The following is a 27,850-nucleotide window of genomic DNA, read 5'->3' as shown; positions in this document are numbered from 1 at the left end:
AGGCTGTGATTGTGCACTCTAGCAACAGAGCTAGACTCTGTCTCTAAAAAAAAAAAAAAGACCTGGCACAGTGGCTCACGCCTGTAATCCCAGCACTTTGGGAGGCCGAGGCAGGCAGATCACGAGGTCAGGAGATCGAGACCATCCTGGCTAACATGGTGAAACCCCATCTCTAATAAAAATACAAAAAATTAGCTAGGCATGGTGGCGAGCGCCTGTAGTCCCAGCTACTGGGGAGGCTGAGGCAGAATGGCGTGAACCCGGGAGGCGGAGCTTGCAGTGAGCTGAGATGCGCCACTGCACTCCAGCCTGGGCAACAGAGCCAGACTGTCTCAAAAAAAAAAAAAAAAAAAGTTTTACCATGTGCTATATGTGAGGAATACGTGAGAGTAAGACATTTGCTTCCCTTGAGCTTAACAACTGGAGAGAAAAACCACACTAGAACTCCACAGATCCACAGACTCTACTGCTAAAGTTACGCATTGGTAAGTGTAACATGTGTACATGGGCAGACAGCAGTAGCCTTTAACATCTACTTAGGAGGGAGGCAGGGCAACTGAGGCATTAAAACTAGTGCCATGGCTGGGCACGGTGACTCACGCCTGTAATCCCAGCACTTTTGGAAGGCTGAGAAGGGCGGATCACAAGGTCAGGAGTTTGAGACCAGCCTGGCCAATATGGTGAAACCCTGCCTCTACTAAAAATACAAAAATTAGTGGGACGTGGTGGCATGTGCCTGTAGTCCCAGCTACTCGGGAGGCTGAAGCAGGAGAATCGCTTGAACCCGGCACGCAGAGGTTGCAGTGAGCCAAGATTGTGCCACTACACTCCAGCCTGGGCAACAGAGCAAGACTGTCTCAAAAAAAACAAAAAAAAACCACTAGTGCCACTCCAAGGATACCTGAGGCAGGAAGAAAGGATGGACGGATGGTACCTGGCCAAAACACTCTCAACGGGTCTATTACTACCCTTCATTGGGCCTGTCTCTACTTAGAATTTTGATGCCCCTTTCTCCTCCAGATTTGTCTGCTGAGGTCCAGCCAGGCCCAGCAGGCTTTGTCCTGTGTCTTTGTCTTTCTTCCCTAGGCACTCAAACTTGATCTCCTATAAGCTGTTCCTGTCAGCTTACAGTACCACATAGCAGGAAGGGGGGCAGTCATGACATGTCTTTAAATGTTCTCAGATAAACTACACAAAACAAGGTTTAAGTGATGTATCTTTATTATATTGAAGTTAAATCAAAAGGAAATGTTTCATATAAAACACTGGGGAAAGTCACTTTAAAAGAGTTATCCTAAGGATTAAATCTAACCTTGGAGGTAGAACAGGTATGAGGCTTCTAGCATCAATAAGACAGCTCCATGGGGTTACCGCAGAGAGACAGGCAAGCCATAGGCTATAGGTGCAGCCCCAATAAGATACTTGAGTCGGGGAGCCTGGCGGGCCTGGTTTACATAGTACAAAAGGGGAGCCCCCGGGCCTGCTCCAAGCCAGCCCTGCAGCAGAGCTTCCGTGTAGCGGTCAATATCACGATCAGTCACATCCCAGAGATTACCCAGAAACAAGGGGCTGGGAAAAGAAAAGAAATACAAAGTAAGGGCTCTAAAACAGAATACATAGGAAAACACCATTGGTGGTGGGGTGGGTGAGTAGAGAGGACTGAACCAATGAGAAATTCCTTTGGCCCTTGGTTACAAGAGAAGAATAGACGGGAGCTAAGGGTTAAATGGTCCAGGCATGCCAGGGAACTAGAGATAGGAGGAAAATGGGGCACAAGAGAGGCAGGATTCAGACCTGGGAAAGAACCTGGGGTGAGGGCAGGAGTCTTAGTGCCCTAGGATGGGTCTTGCCCTTGGAGACTCACCAACCAGCCATGATGTACTTGAGCACGATGCCAGCCCCCTCCAGGTTTCCATGCACAGCCAGGGCCGCACTGCTACAGCCAAACAGCAGGGCCACTGCCCGGCAGCTCAGCCGCAGGACAGCCTGCCCGTCAAGGAAGCGGGCACCAGCCCCATGCCCTGCATAGCTAAGGCAGAAGGAGGTGAGATGAGTCTTGAGCTAGCAGTACCTGGCCTCTGCCTTTGTCTCCAGAGGCTCTCAAGTCCCAAAGCGACCCATGGTGATACCATCCTCAGGACTGCCCTCTCCCCACATCCCTGCCTTAAGCACTCACATATACAAATCATGCTTTGTCAGGGCTTCCTGCACCTGTTCGGGTCTCGGCACCTCCCCAACCACTCCTCGCCAGCCAGCTTCACTGCAGGGAAAAGGCGGGAGTGAGAATAGGGAAATGCATGGCAGGGGTCAGATGGCAGACGGCAGAGGGATCATTAAATAGAAGGTGGGCTGCAACAGCTGTTTCTGGAGAAAAGGCTTGCTGCCCCTGTATGTTGTCTACCCTTCCCCACTCCTCTTCTTGTCTTCGTGCCCCTGACCTGCTGAAATTGGCTCGAAATTGCTCCTCTGTGCTTGACAGGTTATTGTGAGGGTTCAGGACATAGAAGGTACTTCGCGGATCCACCCCTTGACTCAGCACTGGCGAGGCCCCATACTGAGGAGGAGACACTGGTGATTAGGATGCTTGTCTCACCAAGAGGCCCAAGCCCCTTTCCATGTCTGAGCCATTCCTAGAACCCTCTCCTCTCTTCCCAGGTTTCTCTGCCCTTTTGTTGAGGTCTTCCCCAATTGCCAGTCATCCCCAGACACCACTCCCTGAACCTCACCTCTTTGATGATGGAGTAGCTGAGTAGGAAGCGGAAGGAGGGCAGCCGGGTGACAGGCAGTGTCTGGAGGCTGGGCATGCTTTCCCACGGCAGCTTCTGCAAGTCCTGGGCAAAAAGCACTAAGAGGTTACTGTCCCCAGCCAGGTATATGCAGAAGTCAGAAGGGGCATGGGGATGAGTTGGTACTTACTCCCCACTAGACACTGCCCCTCTGCCCCAGCTCCTTACCTTGTCTAGGACCAAGACAAGGTGGCTATTGCTTGGTACTGTCAGGCCCTGTAGATGTCCTACTGCCTCATTCAGGAGCTCCTGGGCTCGCTCTGGCTGGGTTGGGCACAGCCCGTAGGCCAGGGCCTGAACGTCCTGAGGGGTGAGGGCACTGGCACCACTGAGCATGATCTGCAGGGGAACAGTGGTGGTGAGCACCATCTTCATTCATGATGGCTGCTGGGAAAGGATTAAGTCCAGTTTCTTCCCCTTCCCTGCTTTATTTTTTTTTGAGACAAAGTCTTGCTCTGTCGCCCAGGCTGGAGTGCAGTGGCGCAATCTCAGCTCACTGCAACCTCCACCTCCCGGGTTCAAGTGATTCTCTTGCCTCAGCCTCCCGAGTAGTTGAGACTACAGGCACGTGCCACCAAGCCCAGCTAAGTTTTGTATTTTTAGTAGAGATGGGGTTTCACCCTGTTGGCCAGGATGGTCTCCACCTCTTGACCTCAAGATCCACCCGCCTCGGCCTCCCAAAGTGCTGGGATTACAGGCCTAAGCCACAGCGCCTGTCCTTTTTGTAGATGGAGTCTCGCTCTGTCACCCAGGCTGGAGTGTAGCGATCTCGGCTCACTGCAACCTCTGCCTCCCAGGTTCAAGCAATTCTTCTGCTACAGCCTCCTGAGTAGCTGGAATTACAGGTGCCGGCCACCACGCCCAGCGAATTTTTGTATTTTCGTAGAGACAGGGTTTCACCATGTTGGCCAGGCTGGTCTCAAGCTCCTGAGCTCAAGCAATCCACCTGCCTTGGCCTCCCAAAGTGCTGGGATTACAGGTGCAAGTCACTGGGCCTGGCCCCCTTCCCTGCTTTCCTCACTCACTTTCAGCAGAGTGGGGTCAGGATATTTCCAGCCACATTCCTGTAGCAGCTCCTGTAGGCGGGAGGCCTCCTGGGCAGGGCTGGGGTCCTCACTGGACGGCAGCAGCAGCCCCTTCCAGCAGCCCAACACAGACTTCTCTAGGGAAGCGATGAGAACCTGAATGCAGAGGGCAGACCCTTTAGTCGGAGAGGAAACTGAGCTTCTTTCTCATAGGCACTGACATTCTGGAGATGAGAAAGTGCGTTTTCCAACGTGTATATCTGTCTTACGTATCTTTCTGTTAGTCATAGAAGGCAAGAATCTAGAAACTTTTTTCATTTTCTGAGCCTGGGAGAGTATAGACTATTATCTATCCCTCTGTTGTGACAAACATTAACAGGTGGGCAATGAAAGCTAAAACTGGGAAGCTGATAGTTGGGTTTAAATCCTTTTTTTTTCTGCGTATCTTTAAATATCCATTCCCATATATTCTTCAAGTTCTGGGCTCTGAAGTTCTCCCCAGGTGACATTTTTTTTTTTTTTTAATTTTTTTATTTTTATTTTTTTTTTTGAGAGATGGAGTCTCGCTGTGTCTCCCAGGCTGGAGTGCAGTGGCGTGATCTGGGCTCACTGCAAGCTCCGCCTCCCGGGTTCATGCCATTCTCCCACCTCAGCCTCCCGAGTAGCTGGGACTACAGGTGCCTGCCACCACGCCCAGCTAGTTTTTTGTATTTTTAGTAGAGACGGGGTTTCACCATGTTAGCCAGGATAGTCTCGATCTCCTGACCTCGTGATCCACCCGCCTCGGCCTCCCAAAGTGCTGGGATTACAGGCTTGAGCCACCGCGCCCGGCCGGTGACATATTTTTAAATTTAGGTCTACACTTCCAGAAAGGATTTGAAGTGGCTTTAGCACTGACCCAGGCCCTCTGGTAGAGAAGACACTGGGACCCCCCGGGTCGTTCCTAGGGCAGGCCTGACCCCACCCCAGGAGCACACACCTCCATCCTGTGGTCCAGTGCCAGCCGCCCCGTCCACCATTCTCGCTTGTCAGTACAGCTGCTGTTCTCTTTCTGTGCCTTCTGGATGGCATCAAACTCATTCAGGACTGAACGCAGAGGAAGCTTTGGGAGATGGGGCTGTGAGAGCTCTGCCTGTCCACGTGATCACCATCTCTCTCCCTCTCCCAACACAGAATGTGAGCAGCTTGACCCAAAGCCCAACCCAGCCCAACTTCGCTCCATGGCCCAGGAATCCTACCTTGTTCTGGCCAGTGGGAATCTGCACACTGACTGGGGGACTGTCCTTTTCCAGCCGGGTCAATAGGAGGGTGTTGCCCACGGTTCCGGGCTGGAGGGTGGCCAGGGCCAACACACACACGGTCACCCCTGACAAACAGGATACAGCCAGAATCATTCAGCTGTTGAAATAATTCCCTTCTCTGTCTTGGGCACTCAATCACTGTCCATCACTCAAGACGGCATCAAGAAGGCTTCCTTGGTCACTGGAGGTCAAAGTGCTCTCCCTTGCCTAATAGCTCCCTGTGCACAGAGACTATGTCCTGTACTTTGTGTTTCTCACAGGAACTAACAAAGTGAGGTGCTCAAATCATGTGTATGTTTCACGTTAGTACAGAAGACCCCAGGCATCTGAACTCACCTCTGAGGAAAGACACTGAATTTGCTGGTAATTCAAAGTTGAGGTTTAAAAAAACAACAAACCTTCCTGATTTAAGATGCTAACAGGTGAAAAGGTATGACATAAGGGTCATAAATCTATGTAAACTAACCAATGCCTAAAACTCCTTCACCCAGCTCCTCAGTAAGAAGATGCAGAAGAGGACAGAGGAGCCGGCCAGAAGCCTGCCCGCATACCACTGGGGATCAGAGCCAGGCGCTCCTGGAAACTCTCCTTTTCAGGCTGGGGGAAGTGGCCAGATCCCAAAGCCCTGAAGGAAAAGAGGCGCTGGATGCGGGCCAGGGGGACATCTCCAGGCGTCTCCTGAAGGCTCAGCCCCTGCAGCTGGTCTGCTATTTCAAGTGATCCTCGGTACTTCTGGGCCTTGCTGCAAGCAACACAGGGAGGGGTGAGGTCCCCTTCCTTCAAAGTCTGGACCCTCCCTCCAGTCTGCCCCAGCAGGAGTCTCGGGGATGGTGGGCACCCACCTGAGTTGTCTGTGGAGGTGGGTGAGCAGCTGGTGGCGACAGGTGATGGAGACAGACTCGGTGACAAGGAAAGCAGTGGCATAGGGATCCCGGTGGCCCAGGCACAGGGCCAGGAAGCGGCAGAGGTGGGCATAGAGCCCACTAGGAGGACAGTGACTAATGCCCCGGAAAGCAACACTCAGGGAGTCACAGATGGAGTCCAGGGTAGAAAGACCTAGAGGAATGTCAGGACACTTGGTACAGCTGAATTCCTTATTTCATAGTTGACAGGAACTTTCCAAGAAGGAAGAGTCCCTATCTCATCTCCCACATGGCAAATAGCAGCTACCATTTATGAAGAGCAACGTGCCAAATGAGGTGCCATGCAACTAACAGGCATCAACTCACTCCACCATGCCCCCTAAACCCCATTTTTACAGAAGGAATAGAAGCTTGGAGAGGTTAAGTGACCTGCACACAGCTCATAGACACAGGTTCAAACACAGGTTCACAGGCTACTGGATCCAGATCAGAATCCAGCCTGGAAAGACAGAGGGGTCAAAAGTCCTAGAAGCTCAGCCCTCTCAAAGTGACCAACATCAGGGATTGCATATTCACCAGTGGCTATGGGGGCTGAGGGGAGCCGGAGCTGAGGACCAAGGTCCTTGTCACTCTCCTTGTCTGGGCATGGGCTGGGCAGCTCCTTCTTGCTGGAATCCAGCCTCAGCAGCTCCCATTCTCCAGAAGCTGCCTCAGGGTCCGGCGCTGGAGCCTTCCTACCTGGGGAAGAGAGCAGGCCTTTTTCACAGTGCTCCCTCCCCCTGCCATTCTCTTTGTTCTTCCTTCTGTAATCCACTCCCTTGGAGTCAGCAAAAGAGCATTCTTCCTGTACTTCCTTGGAAGCACTTACTGCTTGTGCTTTGCCCCAGAACAAACCCCCAAAACATGCACCTTCCATCTCACCCTTGCTGTCCTACCTGAGGCTGAGTCTTCCCCATCAGAGGCCCTGAGGATCTCAAAGCTCATTTCTCTCCAGTTGTCATTCAGTTCCTCCTCAGGGATGGTCCTCATGATCTCAGGGCCAGGCCTGGCCTGGTCACTGGCCCTCTGGGGATGCTGCTCCTCACAATGTCTTGATGCCACCTTCTTGGCCCTCCGGCTCCTGCCACTCAGGCCAGGATTCCCAGGGGCACTACCTGGGGCAACCACAGCATCTGTCTTTAGGCTCAGGACGTTCCTTGCTCGCCCCTGGCCCCGGGAAGCAGTGCCCCGTCTCTTAGGTTCCTCTGCCAGCCAGGCCTCAGCTGAGACAGGGTCTTCCAAGTCACTGTCTTCATTGAAGTTCACCTGAGATCAGACGGAAAGGGTGAAGGGCCAAGAGGTCTTCAGTGACAAGACACTTTGTGACAGCAGATGGCGCAGTGGAGGCACCATCAGCCACTGTCCCACAGGACCATGGAAGATTTCAGAACTAACTTCCCACATGACACCCAACACTCTAGATGAGGGGCAGCGACTCTTGGAAGGGGAAGGAGGGAGAAAATGAGCGAACAGAAGGTGGGATGAAAAGGTAAAAGGAACGTTAGAGTTAAGGAAAATGTCTCTGTCTGAAGCAAAAGGAGACTTGGAACTAGGTCTTGCTGTGAAAGATGTTGTCCTGGCGCAGTGGTTCATGTCTGTAATCCCAGCACTTTGGGAGGCTGAGGCGGGAGGATCACCTGAGGTCAGGAGTTCGAGACCAGCCTGGCCATCATGGTGAAACCCCATCTTTACTAAAAATATATAAATAAGATGGGTGTGGTGGCACCCACCTGTAATCCCAACTACTCAGGAGGCTGAGGCAGAATTGCTTTAACCCAGGAGGTGGAGGTTGCAGTGAGCTGAGATTGTGCCATTGCACTCCAGCCTGGGTGACAGAACGAGACTCTGTCTCAAAAAAAAAAAAAAAAAAAAAAAAAAAAAAAGGCCAGGCACGGTGGCTGCTCACACCTGTAATCCCAGCACTTTGGGAGGCTGAGGTGGGCAGATCACGAAGTCAGGAGATTGAGACCATCCTGGCTAACATGGTGAAACCGCATCTCTACTGAAAATACAAAAAACTAGCCGGGCGAGGTGGCGGGCGCCTGTAGTCCCAGCTACTTGGGAGGCTGAGGCAGGAGAATGGCGTGAACCCGAGAGGCGGAGCTTGCAGTGAGCTGAGATTGTGCCACTGCACTCCAGCCTGGGCGACAGAGCGAGACTCCGTCTCAAAAAAAACCCAAAAAAACAGAAAAACAACAAAAAACAAAAAAGCAAGATGTTGGGGTACTGCAGATAGCAGGAGATTAAGGTTCCACTAGGCCCTGGGGACCCCGCTATTCCACAGGGACACCTGCTCTATAAAACATTCTCCTCCAGGAATAACCCCATCCAACACCATCACCACCACATAGCAACAGTCCCACCTCACCTTGAGGCGCGTCTGGGCTCTCTGTTGTACTCTGGGGGCCTGGGGAACTTCAGGCGTGCTCTTTGTAGGGCAGACTTCCTCAAACACGGTGAAGGGGACATGAGGGCCAGCTTGCCTGATCCGGCCTGGGGGTCTAGGTGTGCAGGGTGGTCCTCTACCTTCCAGACCTTTCTGAGAGGTATTATTGAGGCGCAGGGGAGCAGAGGCTACCTGTTGGCGCCCTCGTCCAGAACGTTTTTGGCTCTGAGTCTTAGAGGGCTCTGAGCCAGGGACACTTTTTATTAATGGTGGCCACCAGCCCCAGGAGCTTGCAAAAAGTTCGGTAGTACAGCAGCTGAGGTCAGCTAGCTTTGTGAGGGCCCAAATCAAGAGCAGGCTGGCTCGCCAGGGCTCCAGGTGGGGTATCCGTGCTGCTACAAACTTCAGCCCTGACTCTAGAACCTTCTGCAGGGTCTTGTTTGATGGCTGTCTCAGGCCCTCCAGTGCCAACAGTATGTATGCTTGAGCTAAGATCTCATCCAAGAGGCTTGGAACCAAGGAGGGGGGTGTTTTATGATTCAGGGAAGCTTGGAGAGCTTGGGTGAGGCGCTCGGTGGCTTCAGGACAGCCCTTCAGCACGACCTGCAGCAGATCCAGACCCTGGGCCTGGTGGCCCATGGCCAGCCTCACCCCTGCCGTGACTAATACCCAGCGCAGACAGACTGCTGTGAGGACAGGGCTGGCACACAGCGAGCAGTCACAGGTGGGTGAATGGGACAGGAAGTTGGGTATGGGCTGGGGCTTGGTTTTCAAGTCTGGGGAGGAATTTGTAGAAGGTGCTATGGGGCCAGGCTCCTTGGCCACAGTGGCTACCAGCTCTAGAGCAGGGCCTCTTAGGAAGAGCTCCTCCTCTGGGAGCTGTGGAGGACAGGGGACCTGGGCCTGTTGCTTCCCCTTCTGCAGGTGGACCTTCTTCACAGAGTCCAGGTGCTGAGTCACCCCACCAAACTCTGGGGAGAAGGCAGAACAAGAATTACAAAATGGGGAGAAATGGCATCAAGCACTTCCTAAGCGACTTTGGGGCCCAACTCTCTAATATACGTGTTTTATATACATACATGTATATATATATATGTATTACTGTATAACATATCAAATATTAATATGGCTTATTATTTTTTAGGTAAAAAAAAATTTTTTTTTTTTTGAGATGGAGTCTCGCTCTGTTGCCCAGGCTGGAGTGCAGTGGCGCGATCTCAGCTCACTGCAAGCTCTGCCTCCCGGGTTCATGCCATTCTCCTGCCTCAGCCTCCGGAGTAGCTGGGACTACAGGCGCCCGCCACCACGCCCGGCTAATTTTTTGTATTTTTTAGTGGAGATGGGGTTTCACAGTGTTAGCCAGGATGGTCTCAATCTCCTGACCTTGTGATCCACCTGCCTAGGAGGTAAAATCTTTAATGTTTTCTTTCCAACCAATGGTAGATCAAATGCAGGCCACAATGCCCCCACACCTGCAGCTCAGGGGCCACATGGCTGAGAAGAGCAGGCTGGTCCCAGCAGGCCCACACCTGAATCCTGCCTCCTACCCTGTGGTCCTGGCCCCAAACATTGACTTCTCAACTTTCTCGTTTAACAAATGAAAATAATCTATGCTCCCACCCAGCTTTATGGGGTCTAGTGTGGGGGAAATGAAGTACTAGAAGTATATGTGATTGAGGAGACAAAATGTGCCATAAATGCAATATTTTATGATTAGCTTCAGCCCTCCTGAGGATGTTTGTGCTACTCAATACAGTAGCCACTAGCCATCTGGCTAGTGAGCACATGAAGTGTGGCTAGTGTGACTGAGGACCTGAATTCTAAATATTATCTTTTTTTTGGGGGGGGTCAGAATCTCACACTGTCGCCCGGACTGGAGTGCAATGGTGCAATCTCGCTCACTGCAACCTCTGCCTCCTGGGTTCAAGTGATTCTCCTGCCTCAGCCTTCCGAGTAGCTGGGATACAGGTGCCCGCCACCACACCTGGCTAATTTTTGTATTAGTAGAGATGGGGTTTCACTATGTTGGCCAGGCTGGTCTCGAACTCCTGACCTCGTGATCTGCCTGCCTTGGCCTTCCAAAGTGCTGGGATTACAGGCATGAGCCACCAAGCCTGGCCCTAAATATTATCTAAATCAAATTTAAAATAGCCAAAATGTATTAGGAAGCACTGAAAAGTAGAACTAGGGTAAGTCTGGGACAGGCTGTCTGAAGGAGACCAATGGTTGGACTAAAGTCAAGGGAATGCTGCCATGGGACCAGAAGTCAGTATCTGATTAAAAAGGGAACAAAGGGCCGGGCGCGGTGGCTCAAGCCTGTAATCCCAGCACTTTGGGAGGCCGAGACGGGCGGATCACGAGGTCAGGAGATCGAGACCATCCTGGCTAACATGGTGAAACCCCATCTCTACTAAAAAATACAAAAAACTAGCCAGGCGAGGTGGCGGGCGCCTGTAGTCCCAGCTACTCGGGAGGCTGAGGCAGGAGAATGGTGTGAACCCAGGAGGCAGAGCGTGCAGTGAGCTGAGATCCGGCCACTGCACTCCAGCCCGGGTGACAGAGCGAGACTCCGTCTCAAAAAAAAAAAAAAAAAAAGGGAACAAAGGCTGGGCGCGGTGGCTCATGCCTGTAATCCCAGCACTTTAGGAGGCCGAGGCGGATCACCTGAGGTCAGGAGTTCAAAACCAAGCTGGCCAACATGGTGAAACCTCGTCTCTACTACAAATAAAAAAAAATTATCCGGGCATGGTGGCGCATGCCTGTAGTCCCAGCTACTGGGGAGACTGAGGCAGGAGAATCACTTGAACCTGGGAGGCAGAGGTTGCAGTGAGCCAAGATCACACCACTGCACTGCAACCTGGGTAATAAAGCGAGACTGTCTCAAAAATAAAAAAAAGGCAATGAAACCTTTACACAGAAAGATGTGCTATAGTGTGTGTCATTTCAGCACGGCCTATGGGCATGGGGACATGGCTGCTCACCTGTGCAAGACTCAAGCAAGAACAGAACCTGCTGCAGGTCCGACTGACAGAGATCAATGTCATTGCGGGCCAGCTCCAGCTCGCCCTTCAGCACCAGGAACAGGGCACACCTTGTTGAGAGAGGAGAGGAGAACCAATCAGAGGAATCCTTTGTCTTCCTGGAGAGTCTTTCTCTTTGTTTCTTTCCCAGGCTGAGCTACCTCAATCCTTCTCTGCCTCCAAAAGGCATTCACTCCCTTAAGCTGACTTAAAGCCTCCCTGGAGAAAAACCCTCTACTCTTCTCTCTAATCCCAACTCTCCTTGTGCCTTGGGACAGGATTTCCCAAACTGCATTCCTCAATAAAAGGATCCGTGGGAGGCTGGGCGCAGTGGCTCACGCCTGTAATCCCAGCACTTTGGGAGGCTGTGGGCGGATCAGGAGGTCAGGAGATCAAGACCATCCTGGCTAACATGGTGAAACCCTGTCTCTACTAAAAACACAAAACAATTAGCTGGGTGTGGTGGCAGGCACCTGTAGTCCCAGCTACTCAGGAGGCTCAGGCAGGAGAATGGCGTGAACCTGGGAGGCAGAGCTTGCAGTGAGCCGAGATTGCGCCACTGCACTCTAGCCTGGGCGACAGAGCGAGACTCCGTCTCAAAAAAAAAAAAAAAGGATCCTGTGGGAAAACATTCTTAGGGAAACACTGTACACTAGATCTCCCTTTTGGAGATTTGCAAGGTATATCCACATACTGAAGGACATGAGAGTCCTACAGGAAATAAAAACATCTAACCTTGATTAACTCAGCATTTCCCACTTATTTAGCCGTGGAATGCCTTTTTCCACGAATGCATCTAAACATAGCATGTAATCTGTGGAACAGTTTGGAATCCATGTTCAAGGGTGCATGGCACTCTGGTGCCATCATTGCCATACCCTCTGGCCCTGTACTCACTGGCGTGGTATCTGCAGCTTTGTTGTAAGTTTTAGGGCCTCCAAGCAAAAGGCCTTGGCTTCACTCACACTACCCAGGCGGCCCAGGTGGCAGACCAGCTTCTCTGAGCAGCTCAGCACCTCTGAAAGAACCTGCCATTTTTGTACCAGATTTTCACCTGTAGCAAAGAGACAAGACAACCATCACTCAGCCACAGTGTGGATCCTCTGGAGAAAAAACTGCAGCCCTCTCATATAGCCTGTCCATTCTAACAGGGCCCTGCTGTCCTCCCCAGACTCACCATAGTCCAGAAACGATGTCTCCACAGCTGCTTTCTGAGTTGAGAGGATGTCACTGCCCATCAGCAGGAGGATGATGCTTCGGAGGAGCTTATGAGAGTCTATGAGAGCTATCTCAGGTGTCTGCCAGCCTGTGGTGGGTGTGGCAAAGAAGGGAGAGGATGCAGCCAGAACTTCACCACCTTCAGCTACTAAGGCAGCAAAGCCTGCTTCCCATGCTTCCTTCTGCATTTAGGCAGGCAGAGCTAATCAATCTCATAACTCCTTCCCTCTGAGATCCCATGGGGGTCTCAGAATCCTTTCAGCTGGCTGGGTGCAGTGGTCCAAGCCTGTAATCCCAGCATTTTGGGAGGCTGAGGCAGACGGATCACCTGAGGTCAGGAGTTCGAGATCAGCCTGGCCAACATGGTGAAACCCCATCTCTACTAAGAATACAAAAATTAGCCGGGCATAGTGGCGCATGTCAGTAATCCCAGCTACTCAGGAGACTGAGGCAGGAGAATCGCTTGAACCCAGGAGGCGGAGGTTGCAGTGAGCTGAGATTGCACCATTGCACTCCAGCCTGGGCAACAAGAGTGAAACTCTGCCTCAGGGAAAAAAAAAAAGTCCTTTCAGCCTAGTATTCTAGGCAGTCACCAATTGTTTAGAGTCAGCAGGCAAACTGAAACCCATCTGTTATCCCAAGCCTACTCTGTGCAGGTTCTAGGTAGGCTGGGCCACACAGCTGGCAGAGGGGATGAGGTTTGAGAAGAGCTGACAGCAGACAAACCATACATATCCAAGGGGGGCCATCCACCCTATTCTTTCACCTTGGGCACAGAGCTGCTCCCACAGGGAGTGTGAGAGGCTGTCTGACGGGAGGCTAAGGTAAGCTGCCACCAACTGCAGGGCCTGGACACGCAGCAAGTACCAAGCCTTGGAGGACTTCTGGAGGGCAGGATCCTGAAGCACAGACAGTAGCAGAGAGACACCCTCGGTCACCTAAAGGAGAGAAGGGGCCAGAGGAGGTAGTAAGTGGAGTCAGACAGGCACTTCAGAGCTTGAGAGGCCCTGGAGATTACGTGGCCCCATCCCTGAAGGCCCTGGGTATTAGAAAGATTTTAGAATTTTCTGAGTATTTGCCTGGCTTTTGAGATCTCCCTGGAGCTAGGCAGAACGTTCCTGACCCTGAGAAGCAGTAACAGTTCCTAGCTTTGCCCTCACCGGTGACTTGTCCACCAATTTAGGAATGACAAAAACGTAGAGAAGAAACTAGAGCATGAGAGGGTAGAAGACATGCCCAACTCACACAACTAGTTTGGGAGAAAACTCAAGTCTTTGCGATCCCCTGGATTTCTAGTCCAGAGCCCCCATGCCTTTCCAGGATCACTGTTGTCCCAGCTTTTCGTCACAGGACAGACTTTTCCCCTTGCCCTTGAAGAAGGAAAAGGACTGTATCTCTACCAGAGGAGGACTGGTGAGCAAATCGCTGGCGAGGGCAAGGCTAGGAAATATGCCTGCCTCTCAGGGTCAGGAACATTCTGCCTAGCTCCAGGGAAATCTCAAAAGCCAGGCAAATATCGAGAAAATCCTAAATTCTTTCTAATACCTAAGGCCTTTGGAGATGAAGAAAGTGAGAAATACCTTCTGGTGAGTCCAGTAGAGTTGACTTCGAAGTAGATCACAGGTCAGGGAAAGGAGCAGGTATGTGTCAGTGGTCTGATCGAGATGCTTCAGGCTCGATGCTGCCTCTTCCAGATATAACTAAGGAAGCAATCAGAGGGCGCATGAGGAAAGGCAGCCACACTCTTCAAACAAAAGTGGAGTAAATAAGGGTGACTGCGTGGCTCACGCCTGGGAGGCCAAGGTGAGCAGATCACCTGAGGTCAGGAGTTCAAGACCAGCCTGGCCAACATGGTAACAGCCCGTCTGTACTAAAAATACAAAAATTAGCCAGGCGTGGTGACACGCACTGTAATCCCAGCTACTCGGGAGGCTGAGGCATGAGAATCACTTGAACCCGAGGCAGAGGTTGCAGTGAACAGAGATCACACCACTGTACTCCAGCCTGGGCGACAGAGTAAGACTCTGTCTCAAAAAAAAAAAAAGTGGAGTAAAGCATTTATAAACAAAATGCTCAACATGTCCAATAAATATTACATTATTTCAGATATTATAATCTGCATAGGAGTTATTGATTCACTCTCTAAAATGTTCATTTAACACTTGGTTAACCACTTTTTTTTTTTTTGGAATGGAGTTTCGCTCTTGTCGCCCAGGCTGGAGTACAATGGTATGATCTCGACTCACTGCAACCTCCGCCTCCCAGGTTCAAGTGATCTCCTGCCTCAACCTCCCAAGTAGCTGGGATTACAGGCATATGCCACCATGCCCGGCTAATTTTTGTATTTTTAGTAAAGACGGGATTTCTCCATTTTGGTCAGGCTGGTCTTGAACTCCTGAACTCAGGTGATCCACTGGCCTTGGCCTCCCAAAATGCTGGGATTACAGGTGTGAGCTACTGCGCCCAGCCTGGTTAACCACTTTTAGATTAAAGCTATGTACAGAGTAAGCAGTAGCTGGGCACAGTGGCTCATGCCTATAATATCAGCACTTTGGGAGGCTGAGGCGGGAGGATCACTTGAGCCCAGGAGTTCAAGACCAGCCTGGGCAACATAGTGAGACTCTGTCTCTACAAAACATTTAAAAATTAGCCAGGTGTGGTGGCATGTACCTGTAATCCCAGCTACTCAGGAAGGTGATGTGGGAGGATCACTTGAGTGCAGAAGGTCAAAGCTGCCGTGAGCCATGATCATGCTACTGCACTCTGGCCTGGGCAACACAGTGACACCCTGTCTCAAAAAATGAATAAAATAAATTTTAAAAAATAGGCAGGCTGCTGGGCACAGTGGCTCATGCCTGTAATCCCAGCACTTTGGGAGGCCGAGGCAGGTGGATCACAAGGTCAGGAGTTCCAGAGCAGCCTGGCCAATATGGTGAAACCCCGTCTCTACTAAAAACACAATAAAAATTAGCTGGGCGTGGTGGTGCATGCCTGAAATCCCAGCTACTCGGGAGGCTGAGGCAGGAGAATTGTTTGAACCCAGGAGGCGGAGGTTGCAGTGAGCCAAGATTGCGCCACTGCACTCCAGCCTGGGCGACAGAGCGAGACTCCACCTCCAAAAAAAAAAAAAAAGAATTACTATATTTTGGCCAGATGCGGTAGCTCACGCCTATAATCCCAGCACCTTGGGAGGCCAAGGCAGGCAGATCACCTGAGCTCAGGGGTTTGAGACCAGTCTGGCCAACATGGTGAAACTGCATCTCTACTAAAAATACAAAAATTAGCCAGGCATTGTGGCAGGTGCTTGTAATCCCAGCTACTCGGGAGGCTGAGGCAGGAGAATCGCTTAAACTCAGGAGGTGGAAGTTGCAGTGAGCCGAGATCGCGCCATTGTACTCCAGCCTGGGCGACAAGAGCGAAACTCCATCTCAAAAAAAAAAAAAAGAATTACTATATTTTGTAAATGGAAAGACACCACTAAAAACGGAATGCTATAAACAGAATCATGTCTTCTGTTTTCAAAGTCAATATACTAGAGTGATGCAAAAATAATAACAGTGAGATATTTCGTGGCAAAGTTATCCAGGGGTAAACACTGCAACCATAAGCGCTGGCAAGTATTCTTGGGGCAAAAGGGAAAAGGGTTAAGCAGGAAAGAGATGAGATCACACCTGTGCCTACCAGTGGTCATTAAGAAGATGAAGTAGAACAGGGAGAAACTGGAGGCCAAGGAGACCAACCAGGAGACACTGTGATAGCTTTATGTGAGCAATGAAGCATCAACTAGGGCAACAGAACCAGTCAGGAAATACAAGACTGGCGGTATGTTCCTGCAGCAGTCTGTAAACTTAATGAACAACTGGTTTTGCAGGAAGGACAAAGATGACTCCCCTTCTTACAGCCGCCTCCAACTGCTCCACATTCCACAATTCTCCAGCCAATTGTGGTGGTAAAAGGCTGAGAAGCTGCCCCTTTGATATCCTGTCTTCTCAGAAAAGAGGTGGGCCTCTAAAGCTACAGGCCCCCTGCAGTCTCCAGACTAGGCTGGTTGGGCACTCACCTGGGCATAGCTGGGACAGCCGAGGGTCAGGAGGAGCTGGGTGATGTGGCAAGAGGAGCCAGCTGCCTTCGAGTGGTCCTTCAGTCTCTCAGAGACAATCCGTAGCAGCAGGAGGACCTCCAGAGCCTGCATGGGCTGGTCAGCAAGAGCAGCCAAAGTTTACTCCACCCCTGCTCAAGCCTCCATTTCTACCCTCTGGTCCCCAGCCCTTTGGGACCTTGGACTGTAGTTTGACCTCAGGGCCTGGGTGGAATGTGGTTACCCAGATGAAGCAATCATCACCCTGCCCCTACTGTTTTTTTTTGACAGAGTCTCGCTCTGCCGCCCAGGCTGGAGTGCAGTGGCGTGATCTTGGCCCACTGCAAGCTCCGCCTCCCGGGTTCACGCCATTCGCCTGCCTCAGCCTCCCGAGTAGCTGGGACTACAGGCGCCCGCCACCTCGCCCGGCTAGTTTTTTTGTATTTTTTAGTAGAGACGGGGTTTCACTGTGTCAGCCAGGATGGTCTCGATCTCCTGACCTCGTGATCCACCCGTCTCGGCCTCCCAAAGTGCTGGGATTACAGGCTTGAGCCACCGCGCCCGGCCAACCCCTACTGTTTTAAAGCCTAGATGCCATTCATCATCAATAGCCAGGATTTTCTGAGTTTTTACTATGTGCCAGGCACTGTGCCAAGGTTACATGCATCAGTGCATTTAACCCTCATAACAACTCTAATCCCAATTTTATAGTACAGGAAGTTAAGACTCACATGGGTTAAGTTGCTTAGACAAGCAGGTATGTGGCAGAACCAAGACTCAAATCTAGGGCTGAGGTAGCTTCCCCTGCTAGAAATATGGTCTAATGCTCACAGTTAACAGCATGTATAATGGCTTTTTTTTTTTTTTTTTCTAAGTTTCCTAATGTGGAGTCTAGGGTAGAGCTTCAGGAAGTTTGTGAAACTCCCTGAAATAAGAATGTACATGGCCTTATAGGCCAGGCACAGTGGCTTATGCCTATAACCCCAGCAGTTTGAGAGGCTGAGGCAGGCGGGTTACCTGAGATCAGGAGTTCGAGACCAGCCTGGCCAACACGGTGAAACCCCATCTCTACCAATGATACAAAATTAGCTGGGTGTGGTGGTGTGCGCCTGTAATCCCAGCTGCTCAGGAGGCTGAGTGAGCCAGGAGAATCGCTGGAACCCAGGAGGCGGAGGATGCAGTGAGCTGAGATCACGCCACCGCTCTCCAGCCTGGGTGACAGAGCAAGACTATCTCGGGGGGGGGAAAAAAAGTGGGGCGCAGTGGCTCATGCCTGTAATCCCAGCACTTTGGGAGGCTGGGGCGGGTGGATCACTTGAAGTCAAGAGATCAAGACCAGTCTGGCCAATATGGTGAAACCCTGTCTATACTAAAAATCCAAAAAAGTAGCCAGGCGTGGTTGCACGCCTATAGTCCCAGCTACTCAGGAGGCTGAGGCAGAAGAATCACTTGAACCCAGGTGGTGGAAGTTGCAGTGAGCCTAGATTGCACCACTGCACTCCAGCCTGGGCTATATAGAGAGACTCCATCTCAAAAAAAAAAAAAAAAAAGGCACACATAACAATGTAAGAATGTAAAATTGTGTATAAAGGCATCTATGTATTTTTCTGATAGGTGACAAATCATCTAATAATTGAAGCTAACTTTTTTTTTTTTTAAATGAAACAGTGTCTTGCTCTGTCCCCCAGGCTGGAGTGCAGTGGCGTGATCTTAGCCCACTGCAACCTCCACCTTCCGGCTCAAGGGATTCTCCTGCCTCAGCCACCTGAGTAGCTGGGATTACAGGCACATGTCACCACACCGGGCTATATTTTTTTTTATTTCTTGTAGAGATGGGATTTCGCTATGTTGCCCAGACTTAAGCTAACATTTCAGCACACCATTACACAATACCTCTTCCATGCACTGCCACACTGAATAATAACGCCATGAGGCAGTAGTATGGCGCCTATTTTAGAGATAAGGAAACTTGGGCTTAGAAGGTTAAGCCACTTGCCCGAGGCCATATACTAATGAATGAGGGAGCTTGGATTTAAAATAAGACTGGTGATACAGGCCTGTGCTTCATCACTGGCTTTCATGGCTTCTCAGCAGGCTCACAGGCCAAAGAAGGTGAAGGAGCTGTTTCTGGTTTAGTCCTTATTTATATGGGTCCCCCTAAATGCCCCACCTCATTACCTTTGCCACCAGCTGGTAGAGGGCTGCTAGGATCTGCAGTGAGGCTGCTGTCTGCTGGAGACACCGTACAGCTGGGGCCTGCCCCTTTGTAAGCAGCTTCTTCCACAGGGCCAGGGCTTGGTCCAGGCATTTGGACTGAGCTGTTAAGCCAGAAGAAAATGACTGCTGTCTCAGCATGGGCAATCTGGAGAGAACTTGCCTTCCTCCGTAACATCCTCTGCCCTTTACATCAACCTCCCACTGCTTCCACAACCTCCTACCCTACAAGGTCAGGCTCTCCCTCACCAGGGGTCCCTGTTCCACTCTTAGGAAACCATGGAGATGCCCATACCATACTCCATTTACCCCTCACCAGCATCTGCAGCCAGGTTGAAGGCAATGTTACTGTATAGGAGACGATCTTCCTGGAGTTTATCTTCATAGTTCAGGTCATTGACTTCAAATTCCTCCAAGTTACCAGGAGCCTGGGCTCTCCGATCCCGCTCAATACCCTGGATGGGAAGACTGGAGTATAAAACAGGGCACAGTGGTGTGGGCCTATAGTACTGGCTACTCGGCAGGCTGAGGTGGGAGGATTGAGCCCAGTTCAAGACCAGCCTGGGCAACAGAGAGACCCCATCTCTAAAAATAAAAACAACAAAAAAAGGGCTGATACCAACTTGTTGGGGGCCCAGGGACAATAATTCCTACACCCAGTTCTACTGAGCCCCACAGCAGCCACACTCACTTCCTGCATTTTGGCTTCCAGAGTACAGATGTAAAGCCACAGCAAGGCCTGTGCTTTATCATCCAGAAGCTGATCTCTGGCCTGGGCCTCAGGTCTCACAGACTCCAGAAGCTGCAGGGCTTCCCGGACAGCATCCAGAGCAGAGCTGCAGGGAAAAGATGTGCTTAAGCTGGGCCTACTATGAGTACCTGCCACAGTGCCCTGGGAAGGGCTGGCTGCATAACAGCTGGCCTCACCCTTTGCATGTGCTCCCATGGCCACAAGATGAAGGGAGCACTCAGGGATGTGGAGAGGGAAACTGGTTCTGAAGAGTGTGAGAGGACCTAGGGCAAGGAGCAAGAGTGGCCTCCACAGCTACTACTCCTTACCAGTTGGTCTGCTGGGCAAAGTCGTGGTAGCAGAGCACCTGAGCTAGTTCTACCAGGTGGGTGGCTCGTGCCCAGGCCCCGGCTGGTGTCTCCTCAGGGCTCAGCTCCAGGAGGTCACAGATGATGTTGAAGCGTTCCTGTCCAGTGTCAGCCCGCACTGACTTGTAGGCCTGCAGCTCCTCCCTCAGCAGGAAGGCCAGGGTCTCCCGGTCCCAGCCACTTAGGCTGTCTCGCAGAGTCCTGAGAAAGGGCATGCTCAGCACCAGGGTGGAGCCCAGAAGGCATATAGCCTCTGCTCCCATGCTGAGGAGCCCCAGCCTTGGCTTGCTGAAAGCTCAGTAAGTTTCCAGTCATGGCTTTAAAAATCTAAATCAGATTGCATTGCTCCTCTGTTTAACAAACAGCAGTGGGCTCCCACTAGGAATCATTTCCAAAGCCCTGACCATGGCCTATAAGGCCCTGTGTGACCTGGCCTCTTCCCACCTTGACCACCTCCATTCCATATGGCTCTCCATCCTATACCCCTATTCTACTACCCCCAGCATGCTGGCTTTCTCAGGCATGGTCCCAAGTTTATTCCCACCTTGCAACCTTTGTATTTACTACTCTCTCTGCAAGGAATTCTCTTCCCTGAGTTTTTTTTTTTTTTTTTTCAGACAGTCTCATTCTATTGTCCAGGCTGGAGTGCAATAGCGTGATCACGGTTCACTGCAGCCTTGATCTTCCAGGCTTACGTGATCCTCCCACTTCAGTCTCCTAATTAAGTGTAAATAGAATATAGGTTCATGCCACCACATTCGGCTAATTTTTTTTAAGTAGGGACAAGGTCTCGCTATGTTGCCCAGGCTCCCTGAGATCTTTATAGAGTAGATTCCTTCACATCCTCAGGTCTCATCTGTCACTTCTTCAAAAAGGGCTTTCCTAAATAACCTACCTAAAGTTGCTCCCTCTTTTGGCAAATCACTGTTTAGTTGTCTTCATAGAGCATACATGAAGGCTGGGTGTGTTGGCTCATGCCTGTAATCCTAGCACTTTGAGAGGCCAAGGTGGGAGGATCACTTGAGCCTGGGAGTTCAAGACCAGCCTAGACAACATAGTGAGACCCTGTCTCTATTTAAAAAAAACAGACACAAAATGTCCTTTTTAAAAATATCTCCCCAAGTAGAATATAAGCTCCATGAAAGTAAGACCACTGTCACCACTATACCCGCAAGTACCTAGCACAGTGGCTAGCATATAGTAGGCACTCAATGAATAACTAATGAATGAAGGAATTACTGTCTTTTTAGACATAAACATGAAAGGACATGACCATGAGTACCAAAAGCCACCCTATCCGTGGTAGAAACATGGTTGACCCCCTTCCCACCTCACTTTTTTTTTGAGGCAGAGTCTCCCTCTGTCACCCAGGCTGGAGTGCAGTGGTGCGAGCTCGGCTCACTGCAACCTCCACCTCAGGGGTTTGAGCGATTCTCCTGCGTCAGCCTCCTGAGTAGCTGGGATTACAGGCACCTGCCACCACGCCCAGCTAATTTTTTTTTTTTTTTTTTTGAGACAGAGTCTTGCTCTGTCGCCCAGGCCACAGTGCAGTGGCACGATCTCGGCTCACTGCAACCTCCGCCTCCTGCGTTCACGCCATTCTCCTGCCTCAGTCCCCCAAGTAGCTGGGATTACAGGCGCCTGCCACCACACCTGGCTAATTTTTTGTATTTTTAGTAGAGACGGGGTTTCACCGTGTTAGCCAGGATGGTCTCGATCTCCTGACCTCGTGATCCGCCCACCTCGGCCTCCCAAAGTGCTGGGATTACAAGCATGAGCCACCGCATCTGGCCCCCAACTCACTTTAGCTGTAGCTCCTTGTCTCCAGCCCTGGACGCATCCATCTTGACCCGAACCCAGAAAGTGACTGGCTCAGCCATGTGTTCAGGGCTACAGGGTTGCAGGGCTGCCAGCCATAAAGTCACCATCTTGCAGCCCTGGGCTTGTTTACCCAGTTTCTTCAAACTCTCTACTTGTAGCCGGAAGCACCTGTGCAACTGACCAGAGAAAGGGAACAGACCAAACTGGAGAGGAACCAGTGTATGGTGGAAGGGGATGTACATGCATAGGTATATACACCACATGGCGGGGTGGGGTTGGCAGGTGGGCCTCCTGAGCCACCCCCATCCAAGACAGGAGACACCTAAGAATGAAATACTCTGAGTGCCTTCAACTCAGAGGCTCCAATCCACACCCTTGAAAACCTGCTTCTCCTCCTGTAATCCTTCTCAGCAAATGGCACTGCCTTCTCCTGAGTCAGAAATGTGAGGCCATCTCTGATGTTCCCTTCTCTCGTTCTCCCTCCTACCAGTCACCTACTAGGTTAATCCTTGGCTTCTTGCACCCATCCACTGCATTCCATCCCTTGTGCAGCTGCTTCAGTTCAGCCCACCCCTCCCTGCCTAGGTTACTATAGCAGCCTGATTACCCAGTCTTTTCTCCTGCACTCCATTCATCACAGCGAAGTCAGGGAAATCCAAAACGCCTGTCTGCTGTCATGCCTTCACTTAAATCCTTTAGAGGCTTATCACCTCAGTCAAGATGAAACCCAAGCCCCTCTATGACCTATCTTGCTTGCTAATCCCACCAATGCATCAGTTCACAGGTATTCTTGCTTAAGAACACTGGTTCTTGCCCAGTGTGGTGGCTTGAGCCTGTAATCCCAGCGCTTTGGGAGGCCCAGGCAGGCAGATCACCTGAGGTCAGGAGTTCGAGACCAGCCTGGCCAACCAACATAGTGAAATCCCCGTCTCTACAAAAAATACAAAAAATTAGCTGGGCGTGGTGGTGGGCACCTGTAATCCCAGCTATTTGGGAAGCTAAGGCAGGAGAATTGCTTGAACCCGGGAGGCAAAGGTTGCAGTGAGCCGAGATGGCACCACTGTACTCCAGCCTGGGCGACAGAGCAAGCAAGACTCATCTCAAAAAAAAAAAAGTGAGTCAATCTAAAGAAAAACACTAAGTTACAGTACAGTGAGATTTGGGAAACACTGCTCCAAATACTGGTGCCAACATGCTGCTACTAACCCCCTACTCGAAGGGAGGGTGCTGGCTAGGCCCTTTCTTGCTCCCCCCACTCCCCAACCACATAAGCTCCCTTCCTGCACCTCTCATTTCCTTGTACCTTCTCAGGAGGCACCTCAGGATAAGTGCCTGGCTTCACCAAACCCAGGTGCTGACAGAGCGGCTCAGAGATGGCACAGGCCTCGGCATAGAGCTTGTGACTATAGAAGCTGTAGGCCAAGTTACTGGTGTAAGAAGCTGCAGGGGAGAAAAGGCACAATTGACTGTAGGAATGGCTCCCACCACCCTCTCCTCCTGGAGAGGCAGCAGAGATTAGCTCAATCTATGGTCAGCTCAGCAGCTTCCAGATCAGACACCAACCCCTACTGCTAAGAATGAAGAAGGGGTGGCTCTCCCCTTCCTGCTCCAAATAGGCCCATGCCCGTACTTCATTCTAGTACGGTGAACCCACACCACTCAGCCCATCTGCACTTGTTTTACAAACCAGACCCCCTCCTGCCTCCGCACTGGCTGTTTCTTCTGCCAGGGATGTTCTTTTCCAGGAACCCACATGGCTAACTCCCTCACATCACCTTCTCAACGAGGTCTACCCTGACCACCTGATTTAAGGTGGTAATGTGCCCCCCATCATGCACCTTGGACTCCCAATTCACTTTCTTATCCTGCTCTACTTTTCCTTTTCCCTCACATTTCTTATCACTTTCTAATATGTTGATAATTCACTTATTTACTGAATCTGTTTATCTTTTCCCCCAAACTAGAATGTGGCTCCATGAGGGAAGGAATCTTTGTTTTGTTTACTGACACATCCAAGTACTCAAAATAGTGCATCACACACAGTGAATACTCAACAAATATTTGCTGAATGAATAAATGATAATAACTTATTTATGCAGCTTCTTGGCCATCAACATAGATGACTGGGAAAAAATAAAGTCAGTCTTCAGTACTCTGTGGAAAGAATTTTCCTTTTTTTTTTGAGATGGAGTTTCGCTCTTGTTGCCCAGGCTCAAGTGCCCTGTTGCCCAGGCTGAAGTGCAATGGCGCAATCTCAGCTCACTGCAATCTCCACCTTGCAGGTTCAAGTGACTCTCCTGCCTCAGCCTCCCAAGTAGCTGGGATTACAGGCATGCACCACCCTGCCTGGCTAATTTTGTATTTTTAGTAGAGACAGGGTTTCAGGGAGGCCAAGGCAGACAGATCACTTGAGTCCAGGAGTTCGAGACCAGTCTGGACAACATGGTGTGACCTCATCTCTACAAAAAATACAGAAATCAGCCAGGCGTAGTGGTGCATGCCTGCAGTCCCAGCTACTTGGGAGGCTGAGGCAGGTGAGTCGCTTGAACTTGCAAGGTGAGCTTGGGGGGCTGAGGTGGGAGGATTGCTTGAGCCCAGGAGGTTGAGACTGTGTTGTGCCAGTGCATTCCAGCCTAGGCGACAGAGCAAGATCTTGTCTCAAAAAAAACCAACCACTTAAATATACAGAAAGGTCATTTGTAATGATTTCTGGATTCTGATAAGTGAAGAAAAAGAAAAAAAAGAAAACATCGGCCAGGCACAGTGGCTCACACCTGTAATTCCAGCACTTTGGGAGGCCGAAGTGAGTGGATCACAAGGTCAGGAGACCGAGACCATCCTGGCCAACACGGTGAAACCCCATCTCTACTAAAAATACAAAAATTAGCTGGGTGTGGTGGCACGTGCCTGTAATCCCAGCTACTCAGGAGGCTAAGGCAGGAGAATCGCTTGAACTCAGGAGGTGGAGGTTGCAGTGAAGCCGAGATCGCACCACTGTGCTCCAGTCTGGTGACAGAACTAGACTCAAGAAAGAAAGAGAGAAACAGAAAGGAAGAAAAGAAATAAAGAAAGGAAGGAAGGAAGGGAAGAAAGAAAGAAAACATTAAAAAAATAGAAATAAAAAATATATTGAAAGGTCATAAGGTTGCATATTAGGTACAACTGTTAATGCCAAGTTAGATTCCAGTCAAGGAAATAGTGTCTGCTGCTATAAGTTAGCCTCATCACTTCTCTACTGGTGTTAAACATAGAGTAGCTGGTACTTATAAACATTTCTTTCACTGCCTCCTTGAACCATGAGGAACCCTCACAGTGGTCAGAACCATGCAGCAAGTACTATTCACCTGCCTGATGGGTGATGACCCTCCCACACTCTGTGCCTGGGACCCAGGGCACTAACCGGTCATCCCTATGTAGTCCGTCAGCTCCTGGCCCGACAGGCCCTCTAAGGCCTCCAGCATCCAGACAACGGTAGATTTGCAACTCTCCACTAGTTGGGCCAGGTCAGTCAAATCAACTATCTGAAGGGACAAGAAGGGTTTGAGGGTGAGGAGTCATGCTGGGTCCAAGATGACCTCCACTCCACTCCACACCCAAAGCCAAGCAACCCCAAAGCTGTTTGAGGGCAGTGGAGCAACCCCAAACCCTATGAGCCTAGTCCAGGTTCCTTGATTCCCAGACAGTACCTGACAGCCTTGGGCAAAGTCATAAACCACCACAGTGTAGAGGTGAAGTCCCTGAAAGTACATCTGAAGAAAAGACTGCTGTTGCTTGGAGGAGCCCCCACACACCTGAGGAACGAAGCAGAAGGTTGGTATGAGGAGCAGAGATAAAGAGGGCTCCAAGCTGAAGACTGACCCAGAGTCCTGGAGAGCTGACAGAGCCCAGGGAGCACGAGGAAGGATATCCAGAAGGGCCACTGCCCTCTGAGGATACACTAGGCTGCTTCCTAGCTCACTAGGCACAGTCCAGAGAGCAGCTTAACAAGGAGGGAGCCAGGACTTCCAGATCTTGCCAAATACCCTAGGCTGGTAGTGAGTCCACAGACCATGTCCCCACCCTACCTCCAGGTCCTTAACTCACACCATCATCCCGCAGCTGCTGCAGAAGAGAGCAGTACCCTCCAAGAAAAGCAAAGAGGCTCAGAATGGCATCAAGTCTATAGCGCCTCTTGGTGCCTCGTTCCAGGCCTGAAAGGAAGAACTGGCAGCTCTCATACAGTGCCCGAAGCGGGGGTGATGGTGCCTCCATACTCTTGCTCAGGACAGCTGATGCCTTGATCAGAAGCTTGGCCACTGCCTGAGGTCCTTCCTCCCCAGCCTGCAGCAGCTTAACCCCCAGCTGACAGAGCTGAAGGCCAGGGGCTAGATTGGTGTTCCTTAAGTAACTATGAGCCTTTGCCACTGCGCTGATGGCTTTGTCATGGTGGCAGCTCCAGCATAAGCGACGGCAGTGTTCCAAGGTGAGCTCCAAGAGGCAGAGGGCCCTCTGGGGAGAAAGCAGCCCAGAAGAGCTCCCTCTCTCACCCACCAAGGCTCTGATCACGTGTCTGGAGAGCAGGTCATCTAGGAAATCAGCATCTGCTTCATTTAGACCAATGCCACTGGCATCGAATAGCTGATGCGCAGCTACCACTCGACAGGCTGTTGGAGAGGCAAAGTGAGGAACCTCACAAGGGGTACTTTCATCCTCCAAAAGTACTAGGAAGCTCAAGGCCTTCAGCCGAGCTGTGAATGCAGCTCGCCGTTCCAACAGGGCTTCTGCCCCCTTCCAAAGCAGAGAAAAGCTGCCCCGAGCCACGGCCTCATAGTCCTGGGGAGCAGCCTGGCGACAGCACTGCACCAAGCAGGCATGGAGGGGCTGAGCAAGGCGGAGTGTGGCCTCTGGGCTTCCTTGTGCAGCAGCATTCCGCAATAAGACGAAGAGAATTCGTTCCAGGTAGAGGGGAGGACGCTGGGGGGTAGACACCAAGTAGCCATCACAAGCCAGCTCTGCCAGCTCCAGCAGGCTCCCCAGATGCCTAGGGCAAGCTAGCTTAGCAGTCAGCTGCTGGTTGCAAGCCCTCAGGATGGCATCACAAGCTTGTCTCCTCTCAGCATCAGATCGGCTGCTGGGAAAACCAGCTGGAGGGTTGGACAGGAACTCCTAGAAGAAGAGAAAGATATGAATGGGGCTAGCAAAGGCAGTAAAGAGGTAGAGAAAGAAATAGGGTTGCTCAGAGAGGGTCCCCAACTTATCCATCTCTTCAAAAGGCAAACACAAAACAGCTCAGTTTGGAAAGCCAAGTGTACCCCGGGCCAGGCAGCACCCCCACCTTCAAGTCAGGCAGCAACTCTTCAGCCTCCTTCTGGCTGCTTAGCAGAGTCCCAAAGTTGACTCCTTTGAAGTTCCTCATGACACCGGAGAGCTAGGGAAAAAGAGACCAATTAGAGAAGATCGTTAATGAAGCTAACTGGAGGAAGGGAAGAGGGCTGAAGGTCGTGGAAGGAGGCAAAGAATCACACCAGAAATTTCATCGGGGAGAAAACCCACGCCAGGACGCCGTGCTCCCGTTATAAACGGACGATTCCGCTCTTCCTTCCTCCGGGCAGATCCCTGACCGCACTACCACACCACTCGCCGCACTACCCCAGAGGCCTCGGCCCAGCCCTTCAGCGCCCCGGGGCCGTCCCAAGGCCTCCCGACACTCCCTCCAGGAGCCACCCCCGCCTCTCCTCGCGTCAGCGCTGGGGATCCCCTTCACTTCGGCACGTACCCACGCTCACGAGTCCCTTCTGGCCTTACCGCTCCAGAGGTCGCCCTCTTTCCTAAGTACAGGACTTACCCGCCTGACCAGTACTCCGCGAGGATCCAAAATGTAACCTTCGTTTTCCGCGCCAGCCCCTCCTTTCAAATATCCGCGACTGCCAATCAGCGGGCGCGGCGTAACGCCGGTCGCGCGGCACGCTGGGAGTTGTAGTTTACCCGCCGCGCTGCGCGCTCCCGCGGCGCCCCGGAGGGT

At 51.3% G+C, this 27,850-nt stretch overlaps 1 protein-coding gene across 5 annotated transcripts; it reads right to left on the bottom strand.

Moving 5' to 3' along the window:
* Positions 1-1,203: 1,203 nt before the first annotated feature.
* On the bottom strand, positions 1,204-27,850 carry ESPL1 (extra spindle pole bodies like 1, separase). 5 transcript variants are annotated; one of them, XR_013401138.1, is made up of 31 exons: positions 27,674-27,797; positions 27,164-27,256; positions 25,933-26,994; positions 25,536-25,640; positions 25,250-25,370; positions 23,153-23,289; positions 21,832-22,025; positions 19,990-20,229; positions 19,622-19,766; positions 19,247-19,385; positions 18,895-19,034; positions 16,699-16,833; positions 14,219-14,338; positions 13,405-13,576; positions 12,598-12,726; positions 12,318-12,474; positions 11,382-11,491; positions 8,383-9,371; positions 6,911-7,280; positions 6,552-6,713; positions 5,955-6,168; positions 5,579-5,854; positions 5,050-5,177; positions 4,791-4,913; positions 3,812-3,967; positions 2,955-3,125; positions 2,727-2,831; positions 2,439-2,554; positions 2,177-2,260; positions 1,865-2,029; positions 1,204-1,569 (listed from the first exon to the last, which is right to left on the bottom strand). XR_013401138.1 is itself a non-coding variant. In XM_015151845.3 (31 exons), the coding sequence occupies exons 2-31, from the start codon at positions 27,242-27,244 to the stop codon at positions 1,368-1,370; spliced, it is 6,363 nt and encodes a 2,120-aa protein (XP_015007331.3). In that variant the 5' UTR covers positions 27,245-27,256; positions 27,674-27,850; the 3' UTR covers positions 1,204-1,367. The 5 variants fall into 5 exon arrangements, 3 of the variants coding, with proteins under 3 accessions (XP_015007331.3, XP_077810485.1, XP_077810484.1); XR_013401137.1 differs by lacking the exon at positions 27,674-27,797 and adding an exon at positions 27,354-27,495; XM_015151845.3 differs by having other exon boundaries at positions 5,664-5,854; positions 27,674-27,850.

Source organism: Macaca mulatta, chromosome 11 (assembly GCF_049350105.2).
Source record: "Macaca mulatta isolate MMU2019108-1 chromosome 11, T2T-MMU8v2.0, whole genome shotgun sequence".
Taxonomy (NCBI): domain Eukaryota; kingdom Metazoa; phylum Chordata; class Mammalia; order Primates; family Cercopithecidae; genus Macaca; species Macaca mulatta.
Note: the sequence above shows the minus strand (reverse complement) of the source record. Positions and strands in the feature narration are given on the sequence as shown.

What these genes read in the sequence shown, in the direction of transcription:
- ESPL1 (XM_077954358.1), bottom strand. An exon ending in TGGGGAAGACTCAGCCTCAG is followed by an intron (nt 6,714 to 6,910) that starts GTAGGACAGCAA and finishes TCTCTTCCCCAG; the next exon opens with GTAGGAAGGCTCCAGCGCCG. An exon ending in CTCAGCCCCCATAGCCACTG is followed by an intron (nt 6,169 to 6,551) that starts GTGAATATGCAA and finishes ACATTCCTCTAG; the next exon opens with GTCTTTCTACCCTGGACTCC.